The sequence below is a fragment of the Cajanus cajan genome, chromosome 11 (assembly GCF_000230855.2).
Source record: "Cajanus cajan strain Asha chromosome 11, NIPB_CcT2T_4, whole genome shotgun sequence".
NCBI classification, from domain to species: Eukaryota; Viridiplantae; Streptophyta; class Magnoliopsida; order Fabales; family Fabaceae; genus Cajanus; species Cajanus cajan.
This window is the reverse complement of record NC_138527.1, coordinates 35157471-35180198: the sequence shown is the minus strand read 5'-3', so window position 1 is coordinate 35180198 and position 22728 is coordinate 35157471. Positions and strand designations below refer to the sequence as shown.

The 22728-nt window shown below is 29.1% G+C and overlaps 2 protein-coding genes across 3 annotated transcripts; both read right to left on the bottom strand.

The window, feature by feature from the left end:
- Positions 1–6122: 6122 nt before the first annotated feature.
- On the bottom strand, positions 6123–11213 carry LOC109815797 (uncharacterized). Its single transcript, XM_029274868.2, has 3 exons — positions 8085–11213; positions 7627–7992; positions 6123–7169 (listed from the first exon to the last, which is right to left on the bottom strand). The coding sequence occupies exons 1-3, from the start codon at positions 10780–10782 to the stop codon at positions 7156–7158; spliced, it is 3078 nt and encodes a 1025-aa protein (XP_029130701.2). The 5' UTR covers positions 10783–11213; the 3' UTR covers positions 6123–7155.
- A 3746-nt stretch (positions 11214–14959) lies between these two features.
- LOC109815818 (LRR receptor-like serine/threonine-protein kinase EFR) lies at positions 14960–20911 on the bottom strand. 2 transcript variants are annotated; one of them, XM_020380621.3, is made up of 3 exons: positions 18111–20910; positions 17634–18002; positions 14961–17433 (listed from the first exon to the last, which is right to left on the bottom strand). In XM_020380621.3, exons 1-3 carry the CDS (start codon positions 20800–20802, stop codon positions 17420–17422), a joined length of 3075 nt encoding a protein of 1024 aa, XP_020236210.2. In that variant the 5' UTR covers positions 20803–20910; the 3' UTR covers positions 14961–17419. The 2 variants fall into 2 exon arrangements, with proteins under 2 accessions (XP_020236209.2, XP_020236210.2); XM_020380620.3 differs by having other exon boundaries at positions 14960–18002; positions 18111–20911.
- Positions 20912–22728: the final 1817 nt, after the last annotated feature.

Sequence of the window (22728 nt, the reverse complement as noted above, 5' to 3'; positions counted from 1 at the left end):
AGGAGTTATGGATCTACTATAGAGCTATACGTGGTGTTCCAAGTATATATTTAGCCTTTTTGACTATACAAATATAGGGTTTGTAACTATAATAAAACCTTTTAATTTTTTTAAAATTTAAAATAAAAGGTTATAATTAACTCTTTTGTCATAAAAATTTGAATAAATATTATAATAAACCAAATAATATCATAATGACGTGACAATATTTTTGTTTCATAATTTATAATTTATAAATATAAATAAATATTTATTTCATTTATAATTAACAATAATTACATATTATTAATTAGTTTTATAACTAACATTTTAATTAAATTCAATCTCTTAATTATACATTAATATAATTATTAATATATATATATATAAACACAAATTAATTTAATTAATACAATTTCAAATTACTCGATACAAATTGAAATGATCATTAAAATTTTGGTATAAAAATTAATATAATCAATAATTACATATTATTTTGTTTTCTGTGAATAGTTTACAATATTCTTTAGCTATTTATTATTTTTCTATAGTTGATGTTTTAATTAAATTTAGTCTCTTAATTTAAAATTAATATAATCAATAATATATATATATATATATTTAATAATTAAATATAATTTTCAATTATCATTTATTTAATACTAATATTTAATTATCAACCAAAATATTAATAATATTTGAGTTATTAACTATACCTCTTTTTTTTTTTTTTTAACACATTTATTCTCAATTTACAAAAAGAAAATATTACTAATTATTTACTAATGATTTACTAATTATTTAAAAAAATATTACTTAACACTATTATCATAATTATAATTTTTTAAAAATTTAACTTTTAATTAACTAAAAAAATTGAATAAAAAATAAATTTTTGACTCTTTAAGGGGAAAAAGAATTTTGAAAAAAGAGTGAGACAAAAAGATAATAAAAAGAATATATATATATATATAAAAATCAATTTCACAGTAAAGAACGTTATTTTATTAGTTTGCGAAACAAGTTATCAAATTTCAAAATTATGTGAGTGGAATCAAATTAAGAATATAGTGAAGAAAAAGACTACTTGAAAATTAGTATTTAAACATGACATATTATGTGACAACGGAGGAGCGATTGTCGAGGTTGGAGAAGGTGGAGACAACAGAGTGATCAATTCCATAGACAACAAAGGTATGGTCGTTGTAGCTTTTGCTTCAATAGAAAAGTTGTGGCTACTAAATATTTGGAAGATTTATAAGGTGAGGGGGTGACAAAGGTTGATAGATGCGACATAGGAGTGACTATCACAATTTTGACTTCAAGATTTGAAAGATTTGAGGGATGGGTATGGAGGAAGTAGTAGGTAGTGAAGAACGATTAGGTGAATAAGTACGACCGTCGTAAGTAGACATTATGGATCTGCTATAGAGCTATAGGTGGTGCTCTAAGTATTTAGGCTTCTTGACTATAGAGATATAAGGTTTATAGCTATGAAATATATTTGAATAAGAAATACATTATAGAATAACACGTAAGTAAATTTACTAATATAACAATACTTTTTAGATATTTTAAGTTGATGTGTCGATGTAATATTGAGTAACTCGACTTTTATATTATAAATACACTAATATTTATTTTGGTATCGTCCTAAATAGTAAAGGAAATCAATAATTGAAATGGGAATCGGTCGCTAATATTCACTTTGTTTTTCAAATCTTTGAAAAAACTTTCTTTTTTTAAATAGAAAAAGTCACGCGTCCTTTACAAGCAATACATCAATCTTTAATTTGGTAGTACACAATTAATTAATATTTTATAATACATAAATGAATGTAAAAGGAAGAAAAATTAAGAAGATGCAATGGTAACTCGTGTTCCTCAAGTTGTTCATTTTATTTACATAAACAAATACGGATGAGATTTGTAAACTATTTGATTGTAGTCTCAAAAGTCTGGGTGAGTCCTTGATGCTCCTTACAAAAATAAATAAATGAATAAGTTTGTAACTTTCTGTTATAGATGATGACGGACTTACATTATAGTAAAAATGGACAGATGTATTCTTACTTTAATTAAATTATTAATGTATATTTAAAAATATTGTATTTTATTTTCTTAACTTTATACATTAAATCAATTGATAATTATTTTCAACAATTATATTTTATTCTTTGTATATATAATGATGAGTATTAATTTTTATTCTTTCGAAAAAATTGTTTCTACTAACTTAGAATAATCTTGGATCCACCACTAATTGTGCGAATGGAAATCACGTACAATTCATACATATTCGTACAATTCATATATCTTGAAGAACAAATTGGATCTACTTACTTGTGTATGTTTCCATTCACATTTTGTAGCTTCTAATTGCCATAATGATTCATGTGTCTACTTGCACAACTAACACAATTAAAGTTTTGCAGTAAAAATGGCAATGGTAGAATCAAGTTGACAACTAGAACTTTCCACGATATTAAAGTTGTTGATACTGAATTCAGTATCTGAAACATAGAACTTGCGTAGATATCTTATATACGTATATGTGATTTGAAATATATATACATGCACATCAGAGAGATAAAACTTGCGTTGTCTGCTTCAAATATAGCACAAAATAAGCTTGCAACCATGTGAGGTGGAGAAAGGAACTAGATGAATTGAAATAAAATAAAAAAAAGAAAGAAATTTCTAACTAAAAGCATATAAAAAGACCGGATAAAATATAATAACCATACATGAGGTGGTGACTACTGATTGGGTGAGAACACTTGATAAACTCGAGTACTCAATCCATTCTAGAATCCTTTTTGAGAGAAAGAGTGAAATAGAGTGAAAAAGGTTCTTGTATTCCTCTTTGAGAGATAGAGAGAGTACATTGTTTCTATCACACAGTGAGAATTGAGTGTTAGTCATCCAAGAAAGACAAGATTTTTCTTGAGTGATTCTCTTAAAGAAAAAAAAAGGTTATTTATAATCTTATTTTTATAATAGAGGATCTTTTATTGGACTAGGTCTCATGATTTGTCCTTATTCATATTGAGAAGATTTTTCACATAATTTTTTTATGTTATTTTTCTACTCCTTATTCTTGTTTTTACTTTTGCACAGTGTCTAATTTGTGTTGAGATAGAATTAGATATGTTAATTTTCACATTCATTTATTATCTCTTATTTTATTTTTTTATTTTTTATTTTTAAAGAATTTAAGAGGTACAAATAATAAAAATTTATTAGATATATATGTTTTCATGCTTATTAGACATATATGTAAAAATAAAAAATAAAAAAAGTTTTGCACTAACATTGTATATAAATTAAAATTTATAAATAATTCATATTCCACTAAAAATATTAAATTATATATAAAATATATTTTTTTAGATACATATGCATTATTTTTAAAATTCTGTTGACAATGTTTTAATTATTTTCATTACTAAACGTAATTTTTAAATTAAAATAATTTTTTGTGTATCGTAAAATTAAAATTGTATTTTATATCAACTATGTTAAATACCTTAAAAAAATCATACCAAATTGATAGATCGAATGAATTTTTCTTTTTATACATTGATAGTAAAATGTTATAAATATTTAATATATAATAAAACTTAATGTGACTTAACTTTAATTTTAATTTGATAATAAAACTTAATTTAATAAATAATTTTATAGTTAGTAAAAATAAAATAAAAATATTAAAAATATTAAATTAAATATTGAATATAAATCATGTCTAACCTGTCTTTTTTAACGACTCTACACTTAATGAAAGTGTAATTAGTGGGGCAGATTGGTTATATAAGTATCCAGACGTGTATATAGATACATAGGTGCATTTAACAACTTCTGAAATCAGTCTAGTGAATTGTATATTTATAAGACATTATGTTTGAACCTTGTTATTATTATTAAAAAAATTATTGATAAAAAAACATATAAATGCACTTAATTAATTAGGATTAAAGCTATTAAAATCACGCATGTATAAAATTAGGTAAGAATTTTTTTTTCAAACTTAAGTATGAGAACGGATAATATAATATTCTATCGAAAAGCCTGAAAATTGAGAAATTCCAACTGTCGTAATAAAAAAAAACTGCACAAACAACTATTTGCTACATAGAGATCGCTTTCCTTTCCTTTTTATTCTTTTTTTTTTTTAAACTATATACTCTTTTATTTTTTAAATTAGATACTAAATGTCTATTCTCTACTATCACCACTATTACTGTCACATGTATAGAAGCAACGGTGATGAAGATGAAGATAATAATGACAATTATGATTCACGAGTAAGCCTCAAACCTATGAGAAATTCCTTGTTCTGTGTGAACACCACTTGATATTGCGACACCAATGGGTCGTTTTCGTGGGTTAAAGGCAAATTGGATTTCTATTCACTCCAGGAAATCTGTCTTGCATAGTTTGAACCGGAGAGATTCAATCGATAAGAACATATCTTTAATGGAGATATATATATATATATAAAATAAAAAAAAGCACATTTCTTTGATGATAGAGTTGAATTAATTTTGATTTTATTTTTATGCAATTCTTTGATATTATTATTTAATTATGCAGTAACTAGTGATTTAATTATGTATTCTATAACAATTAAAGTGACTTATAAGGTGAGAGTTATTTTTCACTTATATACTATTTAATTGTCTAATCTCTAGTCAATGTGTGACTTGGATTTTTCCCAATAACACATAATAATCAATTAAATTATCAATGATAATCAATTCGTCCACTAATTAAGATTGATTTATATAGAACTTTAGTCTTTTATTTAATTGCTTTCAAAGCTAAATATACATTTTTTTCTTCAATTCTGCTACTTAAAATATTTTTTTACTCTTGATATAATATTTAGGAATTTTTTTATCTTGTGGTCTGAACCGGAAGATGCATTGCCCTGATGACCAATTGTTCAGCTCCTGTCTGCTTATCTTCAACTTAATTTAGTGCAGTACATTGCTTTTTTATCTTATGGTTCAGCATTAGCAGTGTCATTATATTTTTTTAAAATAAAAAGTATTCCAATAACTATTGTTTATCTTGATCCTTTGTCCATCATGAATGCTTGTGTAGTTAAACATACCATTATATCAACCAAAAGTACTTTAAGAACTAGGGGGACATATTATGAATACCAAGTGTGATTCACTATTGATTACTCAAGACTTCCACATAAGAGTAAGAGAAACATGTTATGCGAAAGAAACTCATAATTGAAGGAAGAGATTATTGTTAGATAAATATAAATAAGAAGTTTCACATTAGATAAAAATGAATATATTGAGTAATATGTAAGTGAAAAAAACTAATATTTTCAATCTTAACTACTAGACCAATCGAGAGAATAGTTTTTCCTTTGAAGAATTGAGATGCTAAGCAACCCGCAAGTCATAAAAAAAAGTTTACGACAGATTTGATTGAAGGGTATGCCCTTCTCTCAAAGCGCAAACCAAATAGGTGTTAATGTTATCGCCTTGTTGCTGCGTGATTATGCATTTTTAAAGACTCTTCAGGATAAATATAGTGGATAAATTCTATAAAAATAAGTTTATCAGCAATTAATCCTTATCATGTGCTTAAAATATCATTAGGAGATAAACAAATATATGGCTTTTGGCAAGAATAGCATACACTCTAATCGGCGAATCTTGCAATAAGTCACATTAATATGACATATAATGGAATTGAAACTGTGCTGCTATATTCGCATAGAAAGAGAAAATTGCAGAACAAATTAATTAGTGGCAAAGCCCCAATTCAATCCTCATGGTCGTCTTTTGTGAAGGATCCTACGTAAGAGATTGATAGTACCTCTTCCTCAAACATTTATGGAATTTTCCATATTGGCTTTAGTTTATCTGCTTTTTGTAAATGTTATTGTCACTACTACATGCAACTTTTATTTGCAAATTTTTCATAAAAATTCGCAAGAAATGTTGTTTCTGTAAATTTTTCTGCGAAATTTTATCTGTAGGTAATACTTTCATGGATAATAATTTTTTGTGAATTTTAAAATTCACAAGAAATTTTCCTGCGAAATTTCTTGCAAAAGAATTTGCTGGAAAGTTTCTTACAAAAAAAAATTTGCAAGAAAGTTTTCTGCAAAAAAAAAATTCGCAAAAAATTTTCCTACGAATTTTTTCGCAAGAAATTTTGTAAGAATATTTATTACAAAAAAAATTAAAGAAATTACTATAAATTTTATCAATAATTTTTCAACTTTCAAATGTTCACAATGAATTCATCAGAAGCATTTGTTTGCATGCCTCCAACATGTGATACATAATTTTTTTAAATTCTAAGATTGTAGATTATAAGCCCAACACTCAACCATATAAATTAACTTGTAAGATAAGTGTTGCCCCAACTTATATACTCCTTAATTGCTTTATTTTCAATTGATGTGAGAATTGAATTTTTTTTAAAATATTAAAATTATAAATTTAAATATATATATTTTTTATTTTTCCTGCAGATTAAAATTTGCAGGAAAATCCGCAAGAAAAGTTACCTCCAAAATTTTCTACCATTTTAGTAAACATTACTTTTATAAATTAACTTATGAATGACCTAAATTTAATTTATTTTACTTCATTATTTTCTTTTTCAATAAGTGTTTGAAAAAAAACTTTATCAAAACAGACATAATTATATTGGATTAAAAACAATGAATACTTATGTTGGATTAAATTAGACATAATTATTGGCTTTTACGAACTCAGTGTCTCGTAAACTAAGGTCAGAAGAAAAAAAAATCTCAGACGATAGTCATTTCTACACTTATAAAGAGTTTCTGGACTCCCTCAAATCCAAAAGAAAAATAAACAAATTGGTATTATACAACATAGGCGATAAATAGCTATATCAAGAACATTTTGATGTTTTTTCAACAAAATTTGGAAAATCATGAGTCATAGGAAATGAAAACATTGAAGTACTACTAATTGGATGGAATATTATATTTGTTAAGTACATGTATATTACATGAAACATGAACTGGTTTATTTAGATGGTAGAAAACTCATGTAAATTAGTAGACATTTTTGCACCATTTAACTTTATTGGCAACACATCATATTGCATTCACTTGTTTCTAAAATAGCTGATATTTCATTCCAACTGTAATCCTTTTCTAGTGGCTCAAGTGTCAACACCTGAAATTCAATAATATATTACATTACATTTGTAGTTTTCAAAAATAGCACAAGATATATCATAAAAATCAAAATATATCTATATAAACAAAATCAGGTAACAGTTGAAACTAGTAATCACAAGTTAGTATAAATATATCTAATTATCTATTTAAAGATTATTATGCATGTATTTAGAAAAATTATGAAATGAATTTTTTTACATTAAACTATACATGCGTTAAAGTATCTCTACTTTGATGAAGATCCATATACAGATAAAACATGTAAAATTCTCAAATTTACTAATTAATTTTGAATAGGAAAAGTTCATTCACTTGTGAATAATAATCCACAATACACAAAGATAAACTATATGTTAAACCTTTTTTTCAACAAAAAACTAGTAATTACAACAATAATCATTGTGTGTTCACTAGTTATATGTGGAGAATTAAGTAGATTTGTATTCACTCACCAACAAGAAGGACCTTCCTAATTCGATTAAGCTCCCTAGTAGCATCAACCACATTCATTCTTTCATTCGGTGATTCCATAGAACAAGCAAGTCCAATCCTAAAAAGTGAAACTAAGCACTTCTCAATATTTGGATGAAGATTCCAATCATTTCCGTTGAATGCAGTCGTTTCATATGTTGGAATAAGGTGTGGGTCCAAAATCTGTAAAAGATTATCAGGAAATGAAATTGTAACAAAGTTACAAAGATTTTGACCATCTTGAAACATTTCATCCGTCGGTCTTTTTCCAGTGAGCATTTCCAACATAAGAATTCCAAAGCTGTACATGTCTCCACAAGTTGATACCTCAAAACCCATTCCATACTCTAAAAAATTCAATATGTACACAATACGAATAAATAACACGTTGACACAAAAAAATGAGAATTAGAATAAACACCTAGACTTGAGACAATACCTGGGGGAGCGTAGCCGAGAGTCCCTTTGATTCCAATTGTACTTGTGTGCTTAGAAGTGGTACCATTGATTGTTAAGAGAAGCCTTGCTATGCCAAAATCACTTACATGAGCAGTCATGTCATCATCAAGTAGGACATTGGATGGCTTCAAATCAGAATGAATGATCAATTGCTCACATTCATGGTGAAGATAATGCAATGCAGAAGCAATATCAATCATGATATTTAATCTTTGATCAAGATTCAATATCATTGGGCGATCTGCACCAAGTGTCAGAGGATGCAACCATTGCTCTAAGCTTCCATTTCTCATGTACTCAAAAATTAGAGCCTTAAATTCTTGACCTTTGTAATCTGTGCTGGAGCAACATGTCAAAATTTGTACCAGATTTCGATGTTTAACATTTTTAAGTGCATTGCATTCAGTTATGAAACTCTTGTGAGCTCCTTTCCTTTGAAGGTTTAGGACCTTTATGGCAACAATTTTGTCTTCTAACTCAAGAGTTCCTTTGTAGACAGAACTGAAATATCCCGACCCTATCAAGTTTGTAGTTGAGAACCCATTGGTTCCATTGTATAGGCTTTGGTAGGAAACTTTAGCCAACTGGTCAATTGTTGGGGAATCCAAAAATGGTTTCTTATTCCTTTTCCTTATCCAACAGATAGTTAGAATAATCGACAGAACGAGAATAAAAGCAACCACACTAACTATTACTGCAATCAACTTGAACTTGCTGGGTTTGGCAATAAGTTTCTTAACTTTGACAGGACATAGTGGTAGATGCAGTTCAGAAATACCTCCACAAAGCTTAGTATTTCCAGTCACCACTAACTCACTTGCATTTCGAAAGACGCCTTCAGTTGGTACCTCACCATCCAACATATTAAAAGATGCATTGAAATATTGTAGGAAATAAAGGTTCTCTAGAGCCTTAGGAATTAATCCAGACAAAAAGTTTCGTGAGAGGTCTAAACGTTGAAGACCTTTGAGAGATGCCAAAGAGGATGGTATGATTCCATGTAAAGAATTTCCTTGCAAATAAAGGTGCTCCAACATTATGCATTCTCCAATGGTTATAGGAATGTCACCAAACATGCGATTCTCAGAAATATCTAAGAAGTTGAGATTTTTTAGATTGCCCACTTCTTTCGGGATTCTGCCACTCAATAAATTTTCTGACAAAGTCAAGTCTATTAGAGTGGAAAGATTCAAAACCTCTAAAGGCATGATTCCTTTAAAGTTGTTTCCTGAAAGAAACAAGTATTGTAGCATTTGGCAGTCTCCTATACTTGGAGGAATATTTCCTTCTAACATATTTTCTTCAATGTTAAAAAAGAACAATTGACTAAGGTTGCCTATGAAGGCTCCTATATGTCCTGACAACTTGTTTACACTTAAGCTTAACACTTGCAACTTCTGAAATTTCCCAAATGAGCTCGGAATAATCCCTTTAAAATGGCTATTGTCCATGGTCAACAAAATTAAGTTTTTTAGATTCCCTAACTCGGCTGGAATTTTACCTGAAAACTGATTTCCCCCTAGATATAATTGATGAAGTTGGGTGGATAAATTGCCCAAAGAATTTGGTAGATGACCACTAAAATTGTTGTAAGATATAGACAAGACTTTCAACTTACTACAGTTTGTCAATGAGTTTAAAAACTCCAAATCATTGATTGAATTGTCGCCAAAATTGTTCCAGGACAAAGAAAGTTTTTGAAGATCTTGTAACCTCCCCAGACTTGGAATTTGTCCGACGAAATTGTTTCGACCGATATTAAGTTTTGAAAGGTTAGACGCATTTGTGATGGAAAATGGGAATTGGCCTGAGAATTGATTAAGACCAATTGCAAGTGATTGGAGATTGGGGAGGGTATGGAACATGTTGGGGGGAAAAGAGCCATTTAACATATTTTCTGCAGCCGACATTCTAGTAAGAGATGACATATTATAAAGACAAGAAGGAAATGTCCCAGTCAACTTGTTGACATTCAGTGATAGAATTCTCAAGCTCTTAAGACAACATATTTCTTGTGGAATATGTCCCTCTAGGTTGTTTTCAGCGACCACGAGATCAGTTAGAGATGAAAGATTCCCTATGAATGATGGGACTCCTCCTGTCAACTGATTTTTAGTAACATATATTTCTTGAAGCTTTCGAAGTGAGCCAATTTCAATTGGTATTTTGCCAATGAGATTGTTCCCATACAAGTGTAAGTGTTTAAGATGAGTACAACATGTCAAATTTGTAGGAATTTTTCCTACCAATGAGTTATTTCCGACATGGAGATATTGCAATTGTGACAACCGTCCCAATTCTTGAGGGATATTCCCAAAAAAACTGTTGTTTGAGAGACTCAAGATTCTCATATAAGAGAGATTGCCTATGTGAGGAGATATGGATCCCTTCAACTTGTACCCATGCAAGTTCAACTCTATAACTCTTTGATGCATGGGATTGCATGTGATTCCATGCCAGTTACAAAAGTGAGTAGAAGTATTCCAAGAAAGGAATATTTCATATGGATCAGTAAATATGGATTCCCTGAATTTGACTAATGCCAAATAATCGGTCTCATTTTCTAATGAAAAGACACCTATGTTTGGACCAAACCATAATAAGTTTAATGTGAAGAGAGAAAACAAGTGGAAATATATTGACCAAAATGCAAGAAACATGAGAGAAAAATATTTCATTTTGATAAGTGGAGGCTGGAAGATAGATGCTGGTATTTTTATTCCTTACAGAGCTTTATATAGAGTTTGGTAAATGCAGAAGAATCACATGCTGTTGCTTTAGCAACTTTCATTTTCATCCATTACTCATATTAAGAGTCAAGTGAATAACCAATTGTTAATTGCAGATATATAAAATAAAAATTAAAAAAAGTAACTGCGAATTAATTCAATCGCAAATACTTAATATGGCAGGAAAATAAATATAACCAAAGCGTTTCATTAATCATATTAATTATTATCCAAAAATCAAACTTCTGACCTATAAAAGTGTTTAATAAGTGATAATTATTATAAAAATTAATAAATTTATTATAATTTATAATTTGTGATTAAAAAATAATGTAAAAACTTTTATAATATAATATATTTTAAATAAATTTATTTTGGGACAAAATTATGATTTCTAAGTTTAACTGTAAAGCGCAATATAGAACATCTCAATTTAAAAAACAATCCTTTTAATCAAAATTAAGGGCTAGTTTTTTAAAACTAGAAAATAAGTTTAAAGTAGGCCATTTATGTTTGTTTACAATTAAAAAATATTTTTTAAAGAAGCTAAGTTTTTTTATAAACTTTTCAAAATAACTTCTAATTTTAATGAGATTTTATATTCTTTTTAAATTCTGATTATTTTGAAAATCTAAAAACAAATGTATAAAAAAAAAGTGACTGTGAAATGTATATAAAGTGATTCTTTTATATCAAAGAAAATTTTAACAAACAAACCCTAAAAGTCAATTCGCCAACATGTCCTTTTTCAATAAATCAATCAATTGGTTGAGGAAATATTTATACTTTAATATTCAAAAAGAAACTATTAATTAACGTATTATATATCTCTCTAAAAATGTAATATATAATCAGAAAATCAAATCAAACAACCAAAATATTAATAATATTTGAGTTATTAACTATACCTCTTTTTTTTTTTTTTTTAACACATTTATTCTCAATTTACAAAAAGAAAATATTACTAATTATTTACTAATGATTTACTAATTATTTAAAAAAATATTACTTAACACTATTATCATAATTATAATTTTTTAAAAATTTAACTTTTAATTAACTAAAAAAATTGAATAAAAAATAAATTTTTGACTCTTTAAGGGGAAAAAGAATTTTGAAAAAAGAGTGAGACAAAAAGATAATAAAAAGAATATATATATATATATAAAAATCAATTTCACAGTAAAGAACGTTATTTTATTAGTTTGCGAAACAAGTTATCAAATTTCAAAATTATGTGAGTGGAATCAAATTAAGAATATAGTGAAGAAAAAGACTACTTGAAAATTAGTATTTAAACATGACATATTATGTGACAACGGAGGAGCGATTGTCGAGGTTGGAGAAGGCGGAGACAACAGAGCGATCAATCCCATAGACAACAAAGGTATGGTCGTTGTAGCTTTTGCTTCAATAGAAAAGTTGTGGCTACTAAATATTTGGAAGATTTATAAGGTGAGGGGGTGACAAAGGTTGATAGATGCGACATAGGAGTGACTATCACAATTTTGACTTCAAGATTTGAAAGATTTGAGGGATGGGTATGGAGGAAGTAGTAGGTAGTGAAGAACGATTAGGTGAATAAGTACGACCGTCGTAAGTAGACATTATGGATCTGCTATAGAACTATAGGTGGTGCTCTAAGTATTTAGGCTTCTTGACTATAGAGATATAAGGTTTATAACTATAAAATATATTTGAATAAGAAATACATTATAAAATAACACGTAAGTAAATTTACTAATATAACAATACTTTTTAGATATTTTAAGTTGATGTGTCGATGTAATATTGAGTAACTCGACTTTTATATTATAAATACACTAATATTTATTTTGGTATCGTCCTAAATAGTAAAGGAAATCAATAATTGAAATGGGAATCGGTCGCTAATATTCACTTTGTTTTTCAAATCTTTGAAAAAACTTTCTTTTTTTAAATAGAAAAAGTCACGCGTCCTTTACAAGCAATACATCAATCTTTACAAGCAATAAATCTCTTCTCATATATATATATATATATATATATATATGAGAAGAGATTTATTTATTTTTAAAATATATTTAGTTAAACTTAAATTATATATAAATTTATTTCATATAATAATTTATGTTTATATAAATTTAAATAACTTAACTTTTAAAATTAAAATTCTTAATATATAAATCAAGTGTAACATACTTCTACTTTAAAATAAAACTGAATTCAATTAAAATTTGAATTTAATCCATTGATGGTAAAAGAGTTCACATGTATCTCATAACAAAATAATTTTAACAAGAAATAAAATATTAAAGCTCAACAAAATAAAACAATAATGCTCGATAGATTTACATCAAAACAAAAATTAAATAATGAATTAAATGAATCATTATATTTTATCCAGTCTTTTTATCTAATTTTAGTTAGAAATTTCCCCTTTTTTCTTTATTTCAATTCATCTCATTCTTTTCTCCACCTCACACGGTTGCAAGCTTATTTTGTACTGAGAATATTATCATATATCATTTCCTTAACAATTTGTTGGAGTATTTATTTTTCTCTTTATAAAAAGAAAGGAAAAGAAACAACGAGTACATGCCTATATTTGAAGCGGACTACGCAATTTTTATCTCTCTTATGTGCATATATATGACAAATCACATACGCATATCAGATATCAATACAAGTTCTATGTTTCAATACTGAATTCAGTATCAACAACTTTAATATCGTGGAAAGTTCTAGTTGCCAACTTAATTCTACCATTACCATTTTTACTGCAAAACTTTGTATTAGTTTTGCAAGTTAACACATGAAACATTGAAACCTGATTTAATCAGTAATTAGAAGTTACAAAATGTGAATGGAAACATGCACAAAGTAAGTAGATCCAATTTGCTCTCCAAGATATATGAATTGGACATAATTTTCATTGACACAATCATAGGTGGATCCAAGACTCTAAGTTAGTAGAAACAATTTTTTTTAAAAAAATTAAAAATTAATAATCATCATTACATATATAAAGAATAAAATATAAATATTAAAAATAATTATCACTAAATTTAATATATAAAATTAAGGATTTAAAGTATAATATTTTTAAATATATACTAATAATTTAATTAAAGCGAGATATATCTATATATCCTCGTTATAATGTAAGTTCACCATTATTCGTAATGTAAGGTTACAAACTTATATATTTGTTTATTTTTTGTAAGGAGGGTCAAGGACTCACCAAGAATTTTGAGAGTACAATTGTAATTATTACAAATCTCATTCGTTTTGTTTACGTAAATAAAATGAACAACTCGAGGAGAAGAAGTCCACATTGCATCTTCTTTTTCTTCCTTTTACATTGATTTATGTTTGGTTATAAGGACTTGCTTTTCAAGTCTTTGTAAAAGAAAGAAGTCACATCATTTAGCGTATGTTTGGGTTGAGTGTTTAAGATATTAATAAAAATAAACATTTTTATAAAAAAAGGTAAATCCAACAATGGAGAAGAAAGTATATTGTCCATACCACTCATCTGGAAATGAGAAGAAAGTATAAAATGGTGGAAGAAGAAGGAGAATTGGGTCTTAGTTTTCTTCTCCACTGTTGGATTTACCTTTTTTATAAAAATGTTTATTTTTATTAATATCTTAAACACTCAACCCAAACATACGCTAAATGATGTGACTTCTTTCTTTTACAAAGACTTGAAAAGCACGTCCTTATAACCAAACATAAATCAATGTAAAAGGAAGAAAAAGAAGATGCAATGTGGACTTCTTCTCCTCGAGTTGTTCATTTTATTTACGTAAACAAAACGAATGAGATTTGTAATAATTACAATTGTACTCTCAAAATTCTTGGTGAGTCCTTGACCCTCCTTACAAAAAATAAACAAATATATAAGTTTGTAACCTTACATTACGAATAATGGTGAACTTACATTATAACGAGGATATATAGATATATCTCTCATTTTAATTAAATTATTAGTGCATATTTAAAAATATTATATTTTATATCCTTAATTTTATTCTTTGATGATTATTAATTTTTATTTTTTTTAAAAAAATTGTTTCTACTAACTTAGAGTCTTAGATATGATTGTGTGAATAGAAATCATGTCCAATTCATACATCTTGGAGAGCAAATTGGATCTACTTACTTGTACATGTTTCCATTCATATTCTGTAACTTTTAATTGCCCATTAAATCAGGTTTCAATGTTTCATGTGTCAACTTGCACAACTAAACAAAGTTTTGCGGTAAAAATGGCAATGATAGAATCAAGTTGACAACTAGAATTTTCTACGATATTAAAGTTGTTGATACTGAATTCAGTATCTGAGACATAGAACTTGCATTGATATCTGATATACGTATGTGATTTGTAATATATATGCACATCAAAAAGATAAAAATTGCGTTGTCTACTTCAGATATAGATATGTGTTTTTTGTTTCTTTTCTTTTCTTTTTATAAAGAGGAAAATAAATACTCCAACAAATTGTTAAGAAAATGATATATGATAGATAATAATCATATTACAAAATAAGCTTGTAACCGTGTGAGGTGGAGAAAAGAACGAGATGAATTGAAATAAAAAAAAAAGGGAAAATTTCTAACTAAAATCAGATAAAAAGACTGGATAAAATATAATAATCATACATGAGGTGGTGACTATTGATTGAGTGAGAACACTTAATAAACTCAAAGTACTCAAGCATACATGTTTAGATGATGTGGTCCCAAACTAAAGGAACAACAATGATAAAGGAAAATAGTCCTCGTGAAGTGTAGCTTAGCTGAAATTCAAATTCTTTTTTAAAAATGTTAAGCTGCAGAGGATAGAATTTCTAATATCTTGATTTGGCCAATTTCTCAAGAAGCTGTTGGTTTCATAATAATATTTTATAGGCTTCATACAATGCAGTTTTTGAACCAGTTTGGCTGTTTGTATAATCGAAAGTAAGATTAGTTGTGATAAGCTCAAGCTGCTTCAAAAATTATATATAGGAAACCATATAAGCCCATTCAGAAGTAAAATAACTAAGAGCTTAACCAAAATTCAAATTATTACAGACAAATTCAAATGTTTTAAGCAGCACACCAGCAATAGGAAAAAGCAATCCTCTGCTTGTGAGAATCCATTTTTTTAAGTCTTCAGAGAAGAATAATACTAAATTGTTTTTCAAGTCCTTGGAAAGCAGTAAGGACATAAAGATGTTAATACAGAAGAGATTCTTTTTATCCCTCTGCATGTTTATCCTAAAACAAACCATTTTATGAATACCAAGTCGAAGCCATCGTCAAAAGTCAAAACAAATGAACCCATTAAAAAGATATTGCTCCTAAACATGCAGATCTGTGATTAGTAAGCACTCCAGGATAGAGAAGTGATAATCTACTTCAAAAATTATGATGTAGGAAACCATTTAAGCCCATTCATAAAAAAGTATAACTAAAACCTTAACTGCTTCCAATCACTATTTTAGTTCAAAAATAAATATATATCTTACCAAATTGATAAGAAAATATTGTAAATTTCTAGGAAAACACTGTTGCGACCAAAGGTGAATTCTGCAAGCCACTTTGCATAACACATTTTCGGAAAACACTAAATCTGCTGCAGAAACATGTTTTAGTGTTGCCATCGGATTCGGTTATGCATTCACATACCACACACCTAACCTAATACATCTATTAAGAATGATTACCTCATAAATAATTGTGTAAATTATTGTTACCTTTTAAATTTTGTTTTTTAAACACAACAAAATGATGAACTTTATTATTTACTAGAAAGCAATACTAGAATGCAGAATCCTTTTTGCACGCTCTTCTCAACCATCCTTAGACCAAACTTCTAATAGGTGCACCATGAAAGAGATACAGAACATGCCAATGAACCATATCTTACTGAAACTTTGTGGGCCTTGTTTGCTATCTTGTGGCCTTAACTGGAAGCTGCATTGCAGCATGGCCCAATTTTCCAGCCCATGTATGCTTCTCATCTTCAACTTTAGCACAAAACATTGCATTTTATCTTCTGTATGGTTCTATATCAACATCGTCATTGTCATTATCAGCTCTTCTAATAGGAAGTATTCCAATAAATATGGTTTATCTTGATCCTTAGGTTGTCATTAATGTTTGTGTAGTTAAATATACCAATATGTCAACCAATAATGCTTTAAAAACAAAGAGGACATATTCTGAATCCTAACTGTGATTTACTTACCAATGGATTTTTGTTACTTTAAAATAACATAAAAAATGGGTACGGTGATTATGGATTTAGTTTGAAAGGATTCAAGTGCTCTGCATTGGAATTTAAAAAAATCATGGGAAATAAAAGAAGGAAGTACAATAAATCCATTACTTTGATGGATTATTACATACATCAAGTATATGATAGATGTTATTTGAAGGATGAATTGATGCATTCATATGAGCAGATACAACAACAATAATAAAGGCCTTATTCTACTATGTATTCTTATGAGCAAAAGACTGGATATTGGATAAGATGTAATTAGTACACCATACTACAGACAAATCGGTTTTTGAAATAGTCGTGGCCTTTGACCACAGCTTTGATTTTTCAAGCATTAGCACCTGAAATACGAGAAGAAATTAATTGGGTAAAAGTTGAAGCCAACAGCATATGCAATTAAGAATATTGAAATCTACATTTTATTATATTGTTAAGTCTGAAGAGGAGAACTAGTATGTGGAAAATAATTCAAAAAATAAAAATAAACAACAAAAGACAATTAAAATTTGGCAGAATTAAAGTCAATTTTCATTTATCTTACCAGCAAGAAAGACCCTTCTTATTTTACTTAGTTCTCTAGTGACATCCACTATATTCATTCTTTCATTTGGTGATTCAACTGAACAAGCAAGTCCAACCTTAATGAGTGAAATTAAGCACTTTTCAACGGCTGAAGTAAGATTATGATTGTTTTCTTCTTCTATTGTTGCTTGTCCATGTGCTGGTACAAGTGATGGGTCCAAAATCTGTAAAAGATTATTTGGAAATGAATTTTTCACAAAGCTATACAAATTTTGACCCCCTTCAAAGATTTCATCTGTGGGTCTTCTTCCGGTAAGCATTTCCAACATAAGAACCCCAAAGCTATACATGTCACCATTCATAGACACTTCAGAACCAACTCCATACTCTAAAATATATAACAAAAATTGTCAATAAATGTAATTAGTAAATATCATGTTTTCATTGAAAGACAAGGCAATTCAAAGAAATACAGATTCGAGAGTTTAGATCATACCTGGAGGAGCATAGCCAACAGTCCCCTTTATTCCAATCGTGCTTGTTTGCTTATAAGTTGTACCACTGATGGTGGAGAGAAGTCTTGCTATGCCAAAATCACTCACATGAGCAATCATATCTTCATTAAGAAGGACATTGCTTGGCTTTAAATCACAATGAATGATCGATTGCTCACATTCATGATGAAGATAATGTAATGCAAAAGCAACATCAATCATGATGTTTAATCTTTGATCAAGGTTTAATGTTCTTGAGTGCTCTCCACTTAGTATCCTTGGATGCAACCATTGCTCTAAGCTTCCATTTCTCATGTACTCAAAAATTAGAGCTTTAAATTCTTGACCTTTGTAATCTGTGCTGGAACAACATGTCAAAATCTTAACCAAATTTCGATGTTTAATATTCTTGAGTGCATTGCATTCAACTATGAAACTCTTGTGAGCTCCTGTTTTCTGAAGATTTAGGACCTTAATGGCAACAACATTATTTTCTAACTCAAGAGTTCCTTTGTAGACAGAGCTAAAATTTCCAGACCCTATCAAGTTTGTAGTTGAGAACCCATTAGTTCCATTGTGTAGGCTTTGGTATGAAACTTTAGCCAGTTGGTCAATTCTTGGTGAATCCAAAGTTGATTTTTTACTCCTCTTCCTCATCCAGTAGATAGTTAGAATAACTGACAGTATGAGAAGAAAGACAACCGCACTAACTACCATTGCTATCAACATGAACTTGTGTTTTGAAAGTTTTTTAAGTTTGACAGGGCATGGTGGTAGATGCAGTTTAGAAATACCTCCACAGAGCTTAGTATTTCCAGTCACCACTAACCCACTTGCATTTTGAAAGACACCTCCATTTGGTACCTCACCAACCAACATGTTAAAAGATACATTGAAATATTCTAAGAAAGAAATGTTTTGCAGAACATTTGGAATTGAACCAGACAAGTGGTTTCGTGATAAGTCTAAATGTTGAAGACCTTTGAGTGAAGCCAAAGAGGATGATATGATTCCTTGTAAATAATTTCCTTGTAAATAGAGGTACTCTAACATCATGCATTCTCCAATAGTTCCAGGAATTTGACCAGACAGATGATTCTCAGACACATCCAACACAATGAGATTTTTTAGGCTGCCCACTTCTTCCGATATAGTATCATTCAATGAGTTTTGTGACAAATTCAACATGGTTGTTAAAGAGGAAAGACTAAAAACCTCTACGGGTATGGTTCCTCTAAGATTGTTGTGCGAAAGATCTAGATGTTGTAACTTTTGGCAGTTTCCAATACTTGGAGGAATTTTTCCTTCTAACATATTCCCCCCCATACCTAAATGAAACAATTGACTAAAGTTTCCTATGAAGGTCCCTATTTCTCCTGACAACTTGTTTGCATTTAAGTCTAACACTTGCATATTCTGAAACTTCCCAAAAGTTGTTGGGATAATCCCACTAATGTGGTTTTCTTCCATCGTCAAGAGAGTTAAGCCAATTAGATTTCCTAATGATGCAGGGATTTCTCCAAATATTTCATTACCTCCAAGATGTAGTAGACTAAGTTGCGCGGATAAATTGCCTAAGGAATTTGGCAAATGACCTCCAAAGTTATTGTAACCTATATCTAACCTATTCAACATACTACAATTTGTCAATGATTTTAAAAACTCCAAATCATTAGTTGAATTGTCTCCTAAATTGTTCCTGAACAAAGATAGATATTGAAGATCTTGTAGCCGCCCCAAAATTGGAACTTGACCAACAAAATGATTTTCACTAATACTAAGTACTAAAAGGTTAGATGCATTAGTGATGGAAGGTGGGATTGGACCTGAGATTTGATTGATCTCAATTGCGAGTAGTTGGAGATTGGGGAGGGTGTGGAACATGTTGGGGGGAAGAGATCCATTTAATTGATTTTGTGGAGCTGAGATTAGAGTAAGAGATGACATATTATAAAGACAAGAAGGAAATGCTCCCGTCAGTTTGTTGACACCTAATGCTAAAAATGTCAAGTTTTTGAGACGACATATTTCTTGTGGAATATTTCCCTCAAACTTGTTGTTAGACAACGAGAAATGAATTAGGGCTGAAAGATTCCCTACAAATGACGGAATTCGTCCCGTCAACTGGTTCATGTAAAGGCTCAACTCTGTAAGCTTCCGAAGTGAGCCAATTTGGATGGGTATTTTTCCGATCAGATTGTTCCCATATAATCGTAAGATTTTGAGATGAGTGCAACCTGTCAAGTTTGTAGGAATTTCTCCTATCAATGAGTTATTTGCAACAGAGAGGTTTTGTAGTTGAAACAAACGTCCCAATTCTTGGGGGATTTTTCCATAGAAGTTGTTGTCTCCGAGGTTGAAGCTTCTCATATAAGAGAGGTTGCCCACGTGGGGAGAAATAGTTCCCTTCAACTTGTATCCTTGCAAATTCAACTCTGTGACTCTTTGAAGCACGGGATTGCATGTGACTCCATGCCAGTTACAGAAGTGAGAAGAAGAATTCCAAGAGAGGAAAATTCCAGATGGGTCAGTGGATACAGACTCTTTGAATTTGAGAAGAGCTAAATGGTCAATCTCATTTCCTGATGCAAAAACAATCACATTTGAGCTAACCCATAGCAAGTTTAATGTAAGGAGAGAAAACAGATGAAGATATATAGACCAAAATGCAAGCAAGGGAGAAAAATTTTCCATTAAGGAATTGGATGAATGGATGCTTATGTGGTTGATGTATTTCTATTCTCAGATATAGCCTTATATAGAGTTTGGTAACCCCCTACGAACATGTTGTGTTAAAAAAAATTTTTTTAATAATTATTGTGGGCTACATATATTATTTGTAGTATTTATATTAGTTATTTATATTTAGTTGGACTCAATAAAAGTGATCTAATTTTAGTGAGCCTTTAGACTGCCAACAGAAAAAAATTGATATGAGCCCAAATAAGTTGAAACCATATTTGGCCCATTAGGGGTTAATGGGAACCCTAATAGGTTTAAAATCATAAAGATGGTCATGATCCCCAATATGCCAAATCAGAAACACACGTCTCTCTGTCTCCCCATCAGAAGAGTAACATCAAGTCTCATCAAGGAATCCAGTGATTTGGTTGAGGAAGATCATTGTACCAAAAGACTATTCCGCTGCAACCTTTTGATCAACGTCAATGGATACAGGTACGTATTATTAACAATAACTCTGTAATCTAAGACAACGCTTCTTAATATTGATAAATGGAAAATTTCTATTTGGCTTAAGAAATTTATCCCAACAAGTGGTATCAGAGTCGCCGTTGTTATTAGGTTATGGGGTTCTAAAGTGTATTGTTACAATTTTTTTTTCTCTCTTCATTGATAATACGTGTATTTGAATGCGTTGGTCATTTTTTTTTGCTTCAATTTGGTTTAATTGATTATACGGATAAAGAGATCGATTAAAAATTGAATTTTTATTAAAGAGAATTTTTGTGAAATTGTATAATTTTCTGTGAATGTTATAAATTTGTATATGTAACAATTTTGCAATGATCCTGAAGACATTGTCAAATGTAGAAATTTTTTTGAATTTTTAATTTTCTCACCGGAAGTGAGTTAATTGTGCAAAAATGCAATAAAGGAATATTTTCTCACTAGAAGTGAGTTAATTGTGCAACAATGCAATAAAGAAATATTTTCTCACCAGAAGTGAGTTAATTGTGCAACAATGAAATAAAAGAATATTTTTCTCACCTAAAGTGGGAAAATAATATTATGTTTGATCCTTTGAGTACCACTAGAAGTGAGATTTTTTTTTTTCAAAATCATTGTTGTTATATTAAATGATATTTGGGGAAAATTATATGATTAATATATTGAATTCCACATTATCGAATTTTTAATGGCATTCGCGTAAGAATTATTTTCTTGAAATTTGATTGATATTATGTTCAAATTTAAATTGATATTTTTTATATATATCAAATTTGAGTGCGAATGTTGGCAGATTATAGACCCTCTTTATTAATTAATTTGTCTGGTAATTTTTAATTAAATAAATTGATGTAATATATTGCCAAAGCAATCCCTATTATAGAAATTAATTTGATTAAAAATTACAATAGATGTTAGTATGAGATTATTTATGCGATTTGTGCTCATCCCAAAGGAAGACACAATTTGGCCAAATAATAACATACCTGTGATGATAAATATGTGACAATTATAAAGTTACAATCATGTGAATAATAGTCGGTCCAAAGAAAGGCTATTATTTGACAGAATTAATTGTCAACATTTGATCGTTGCATTGAGAGTACCACTAACAAGTTGATTTGTATGTCCAAAGACAAAGAATTAATGTTGTGCTCGGTATCTTGTAATGGGTCTATTATGTAAATAATTTGCATGTTTTATTTATTCTATTTTATTGTGAGCATGTAATTAAATTAAATTTTTTTTATGTTCTATTACAATTGCTGTTGCTAGTGCTGTTAACTTATCTGCTCAAATTAATTGTATACCTATGCTTAATGGGACAAACTTTAAGGCCTGGAAGGAAGCAGTTAAGATGATTCTTGGCTGCATGGATCTTAATCTTGCACTTCGGGCTGAGAAACCCACTCCAAATCTGGAAAACCCGGA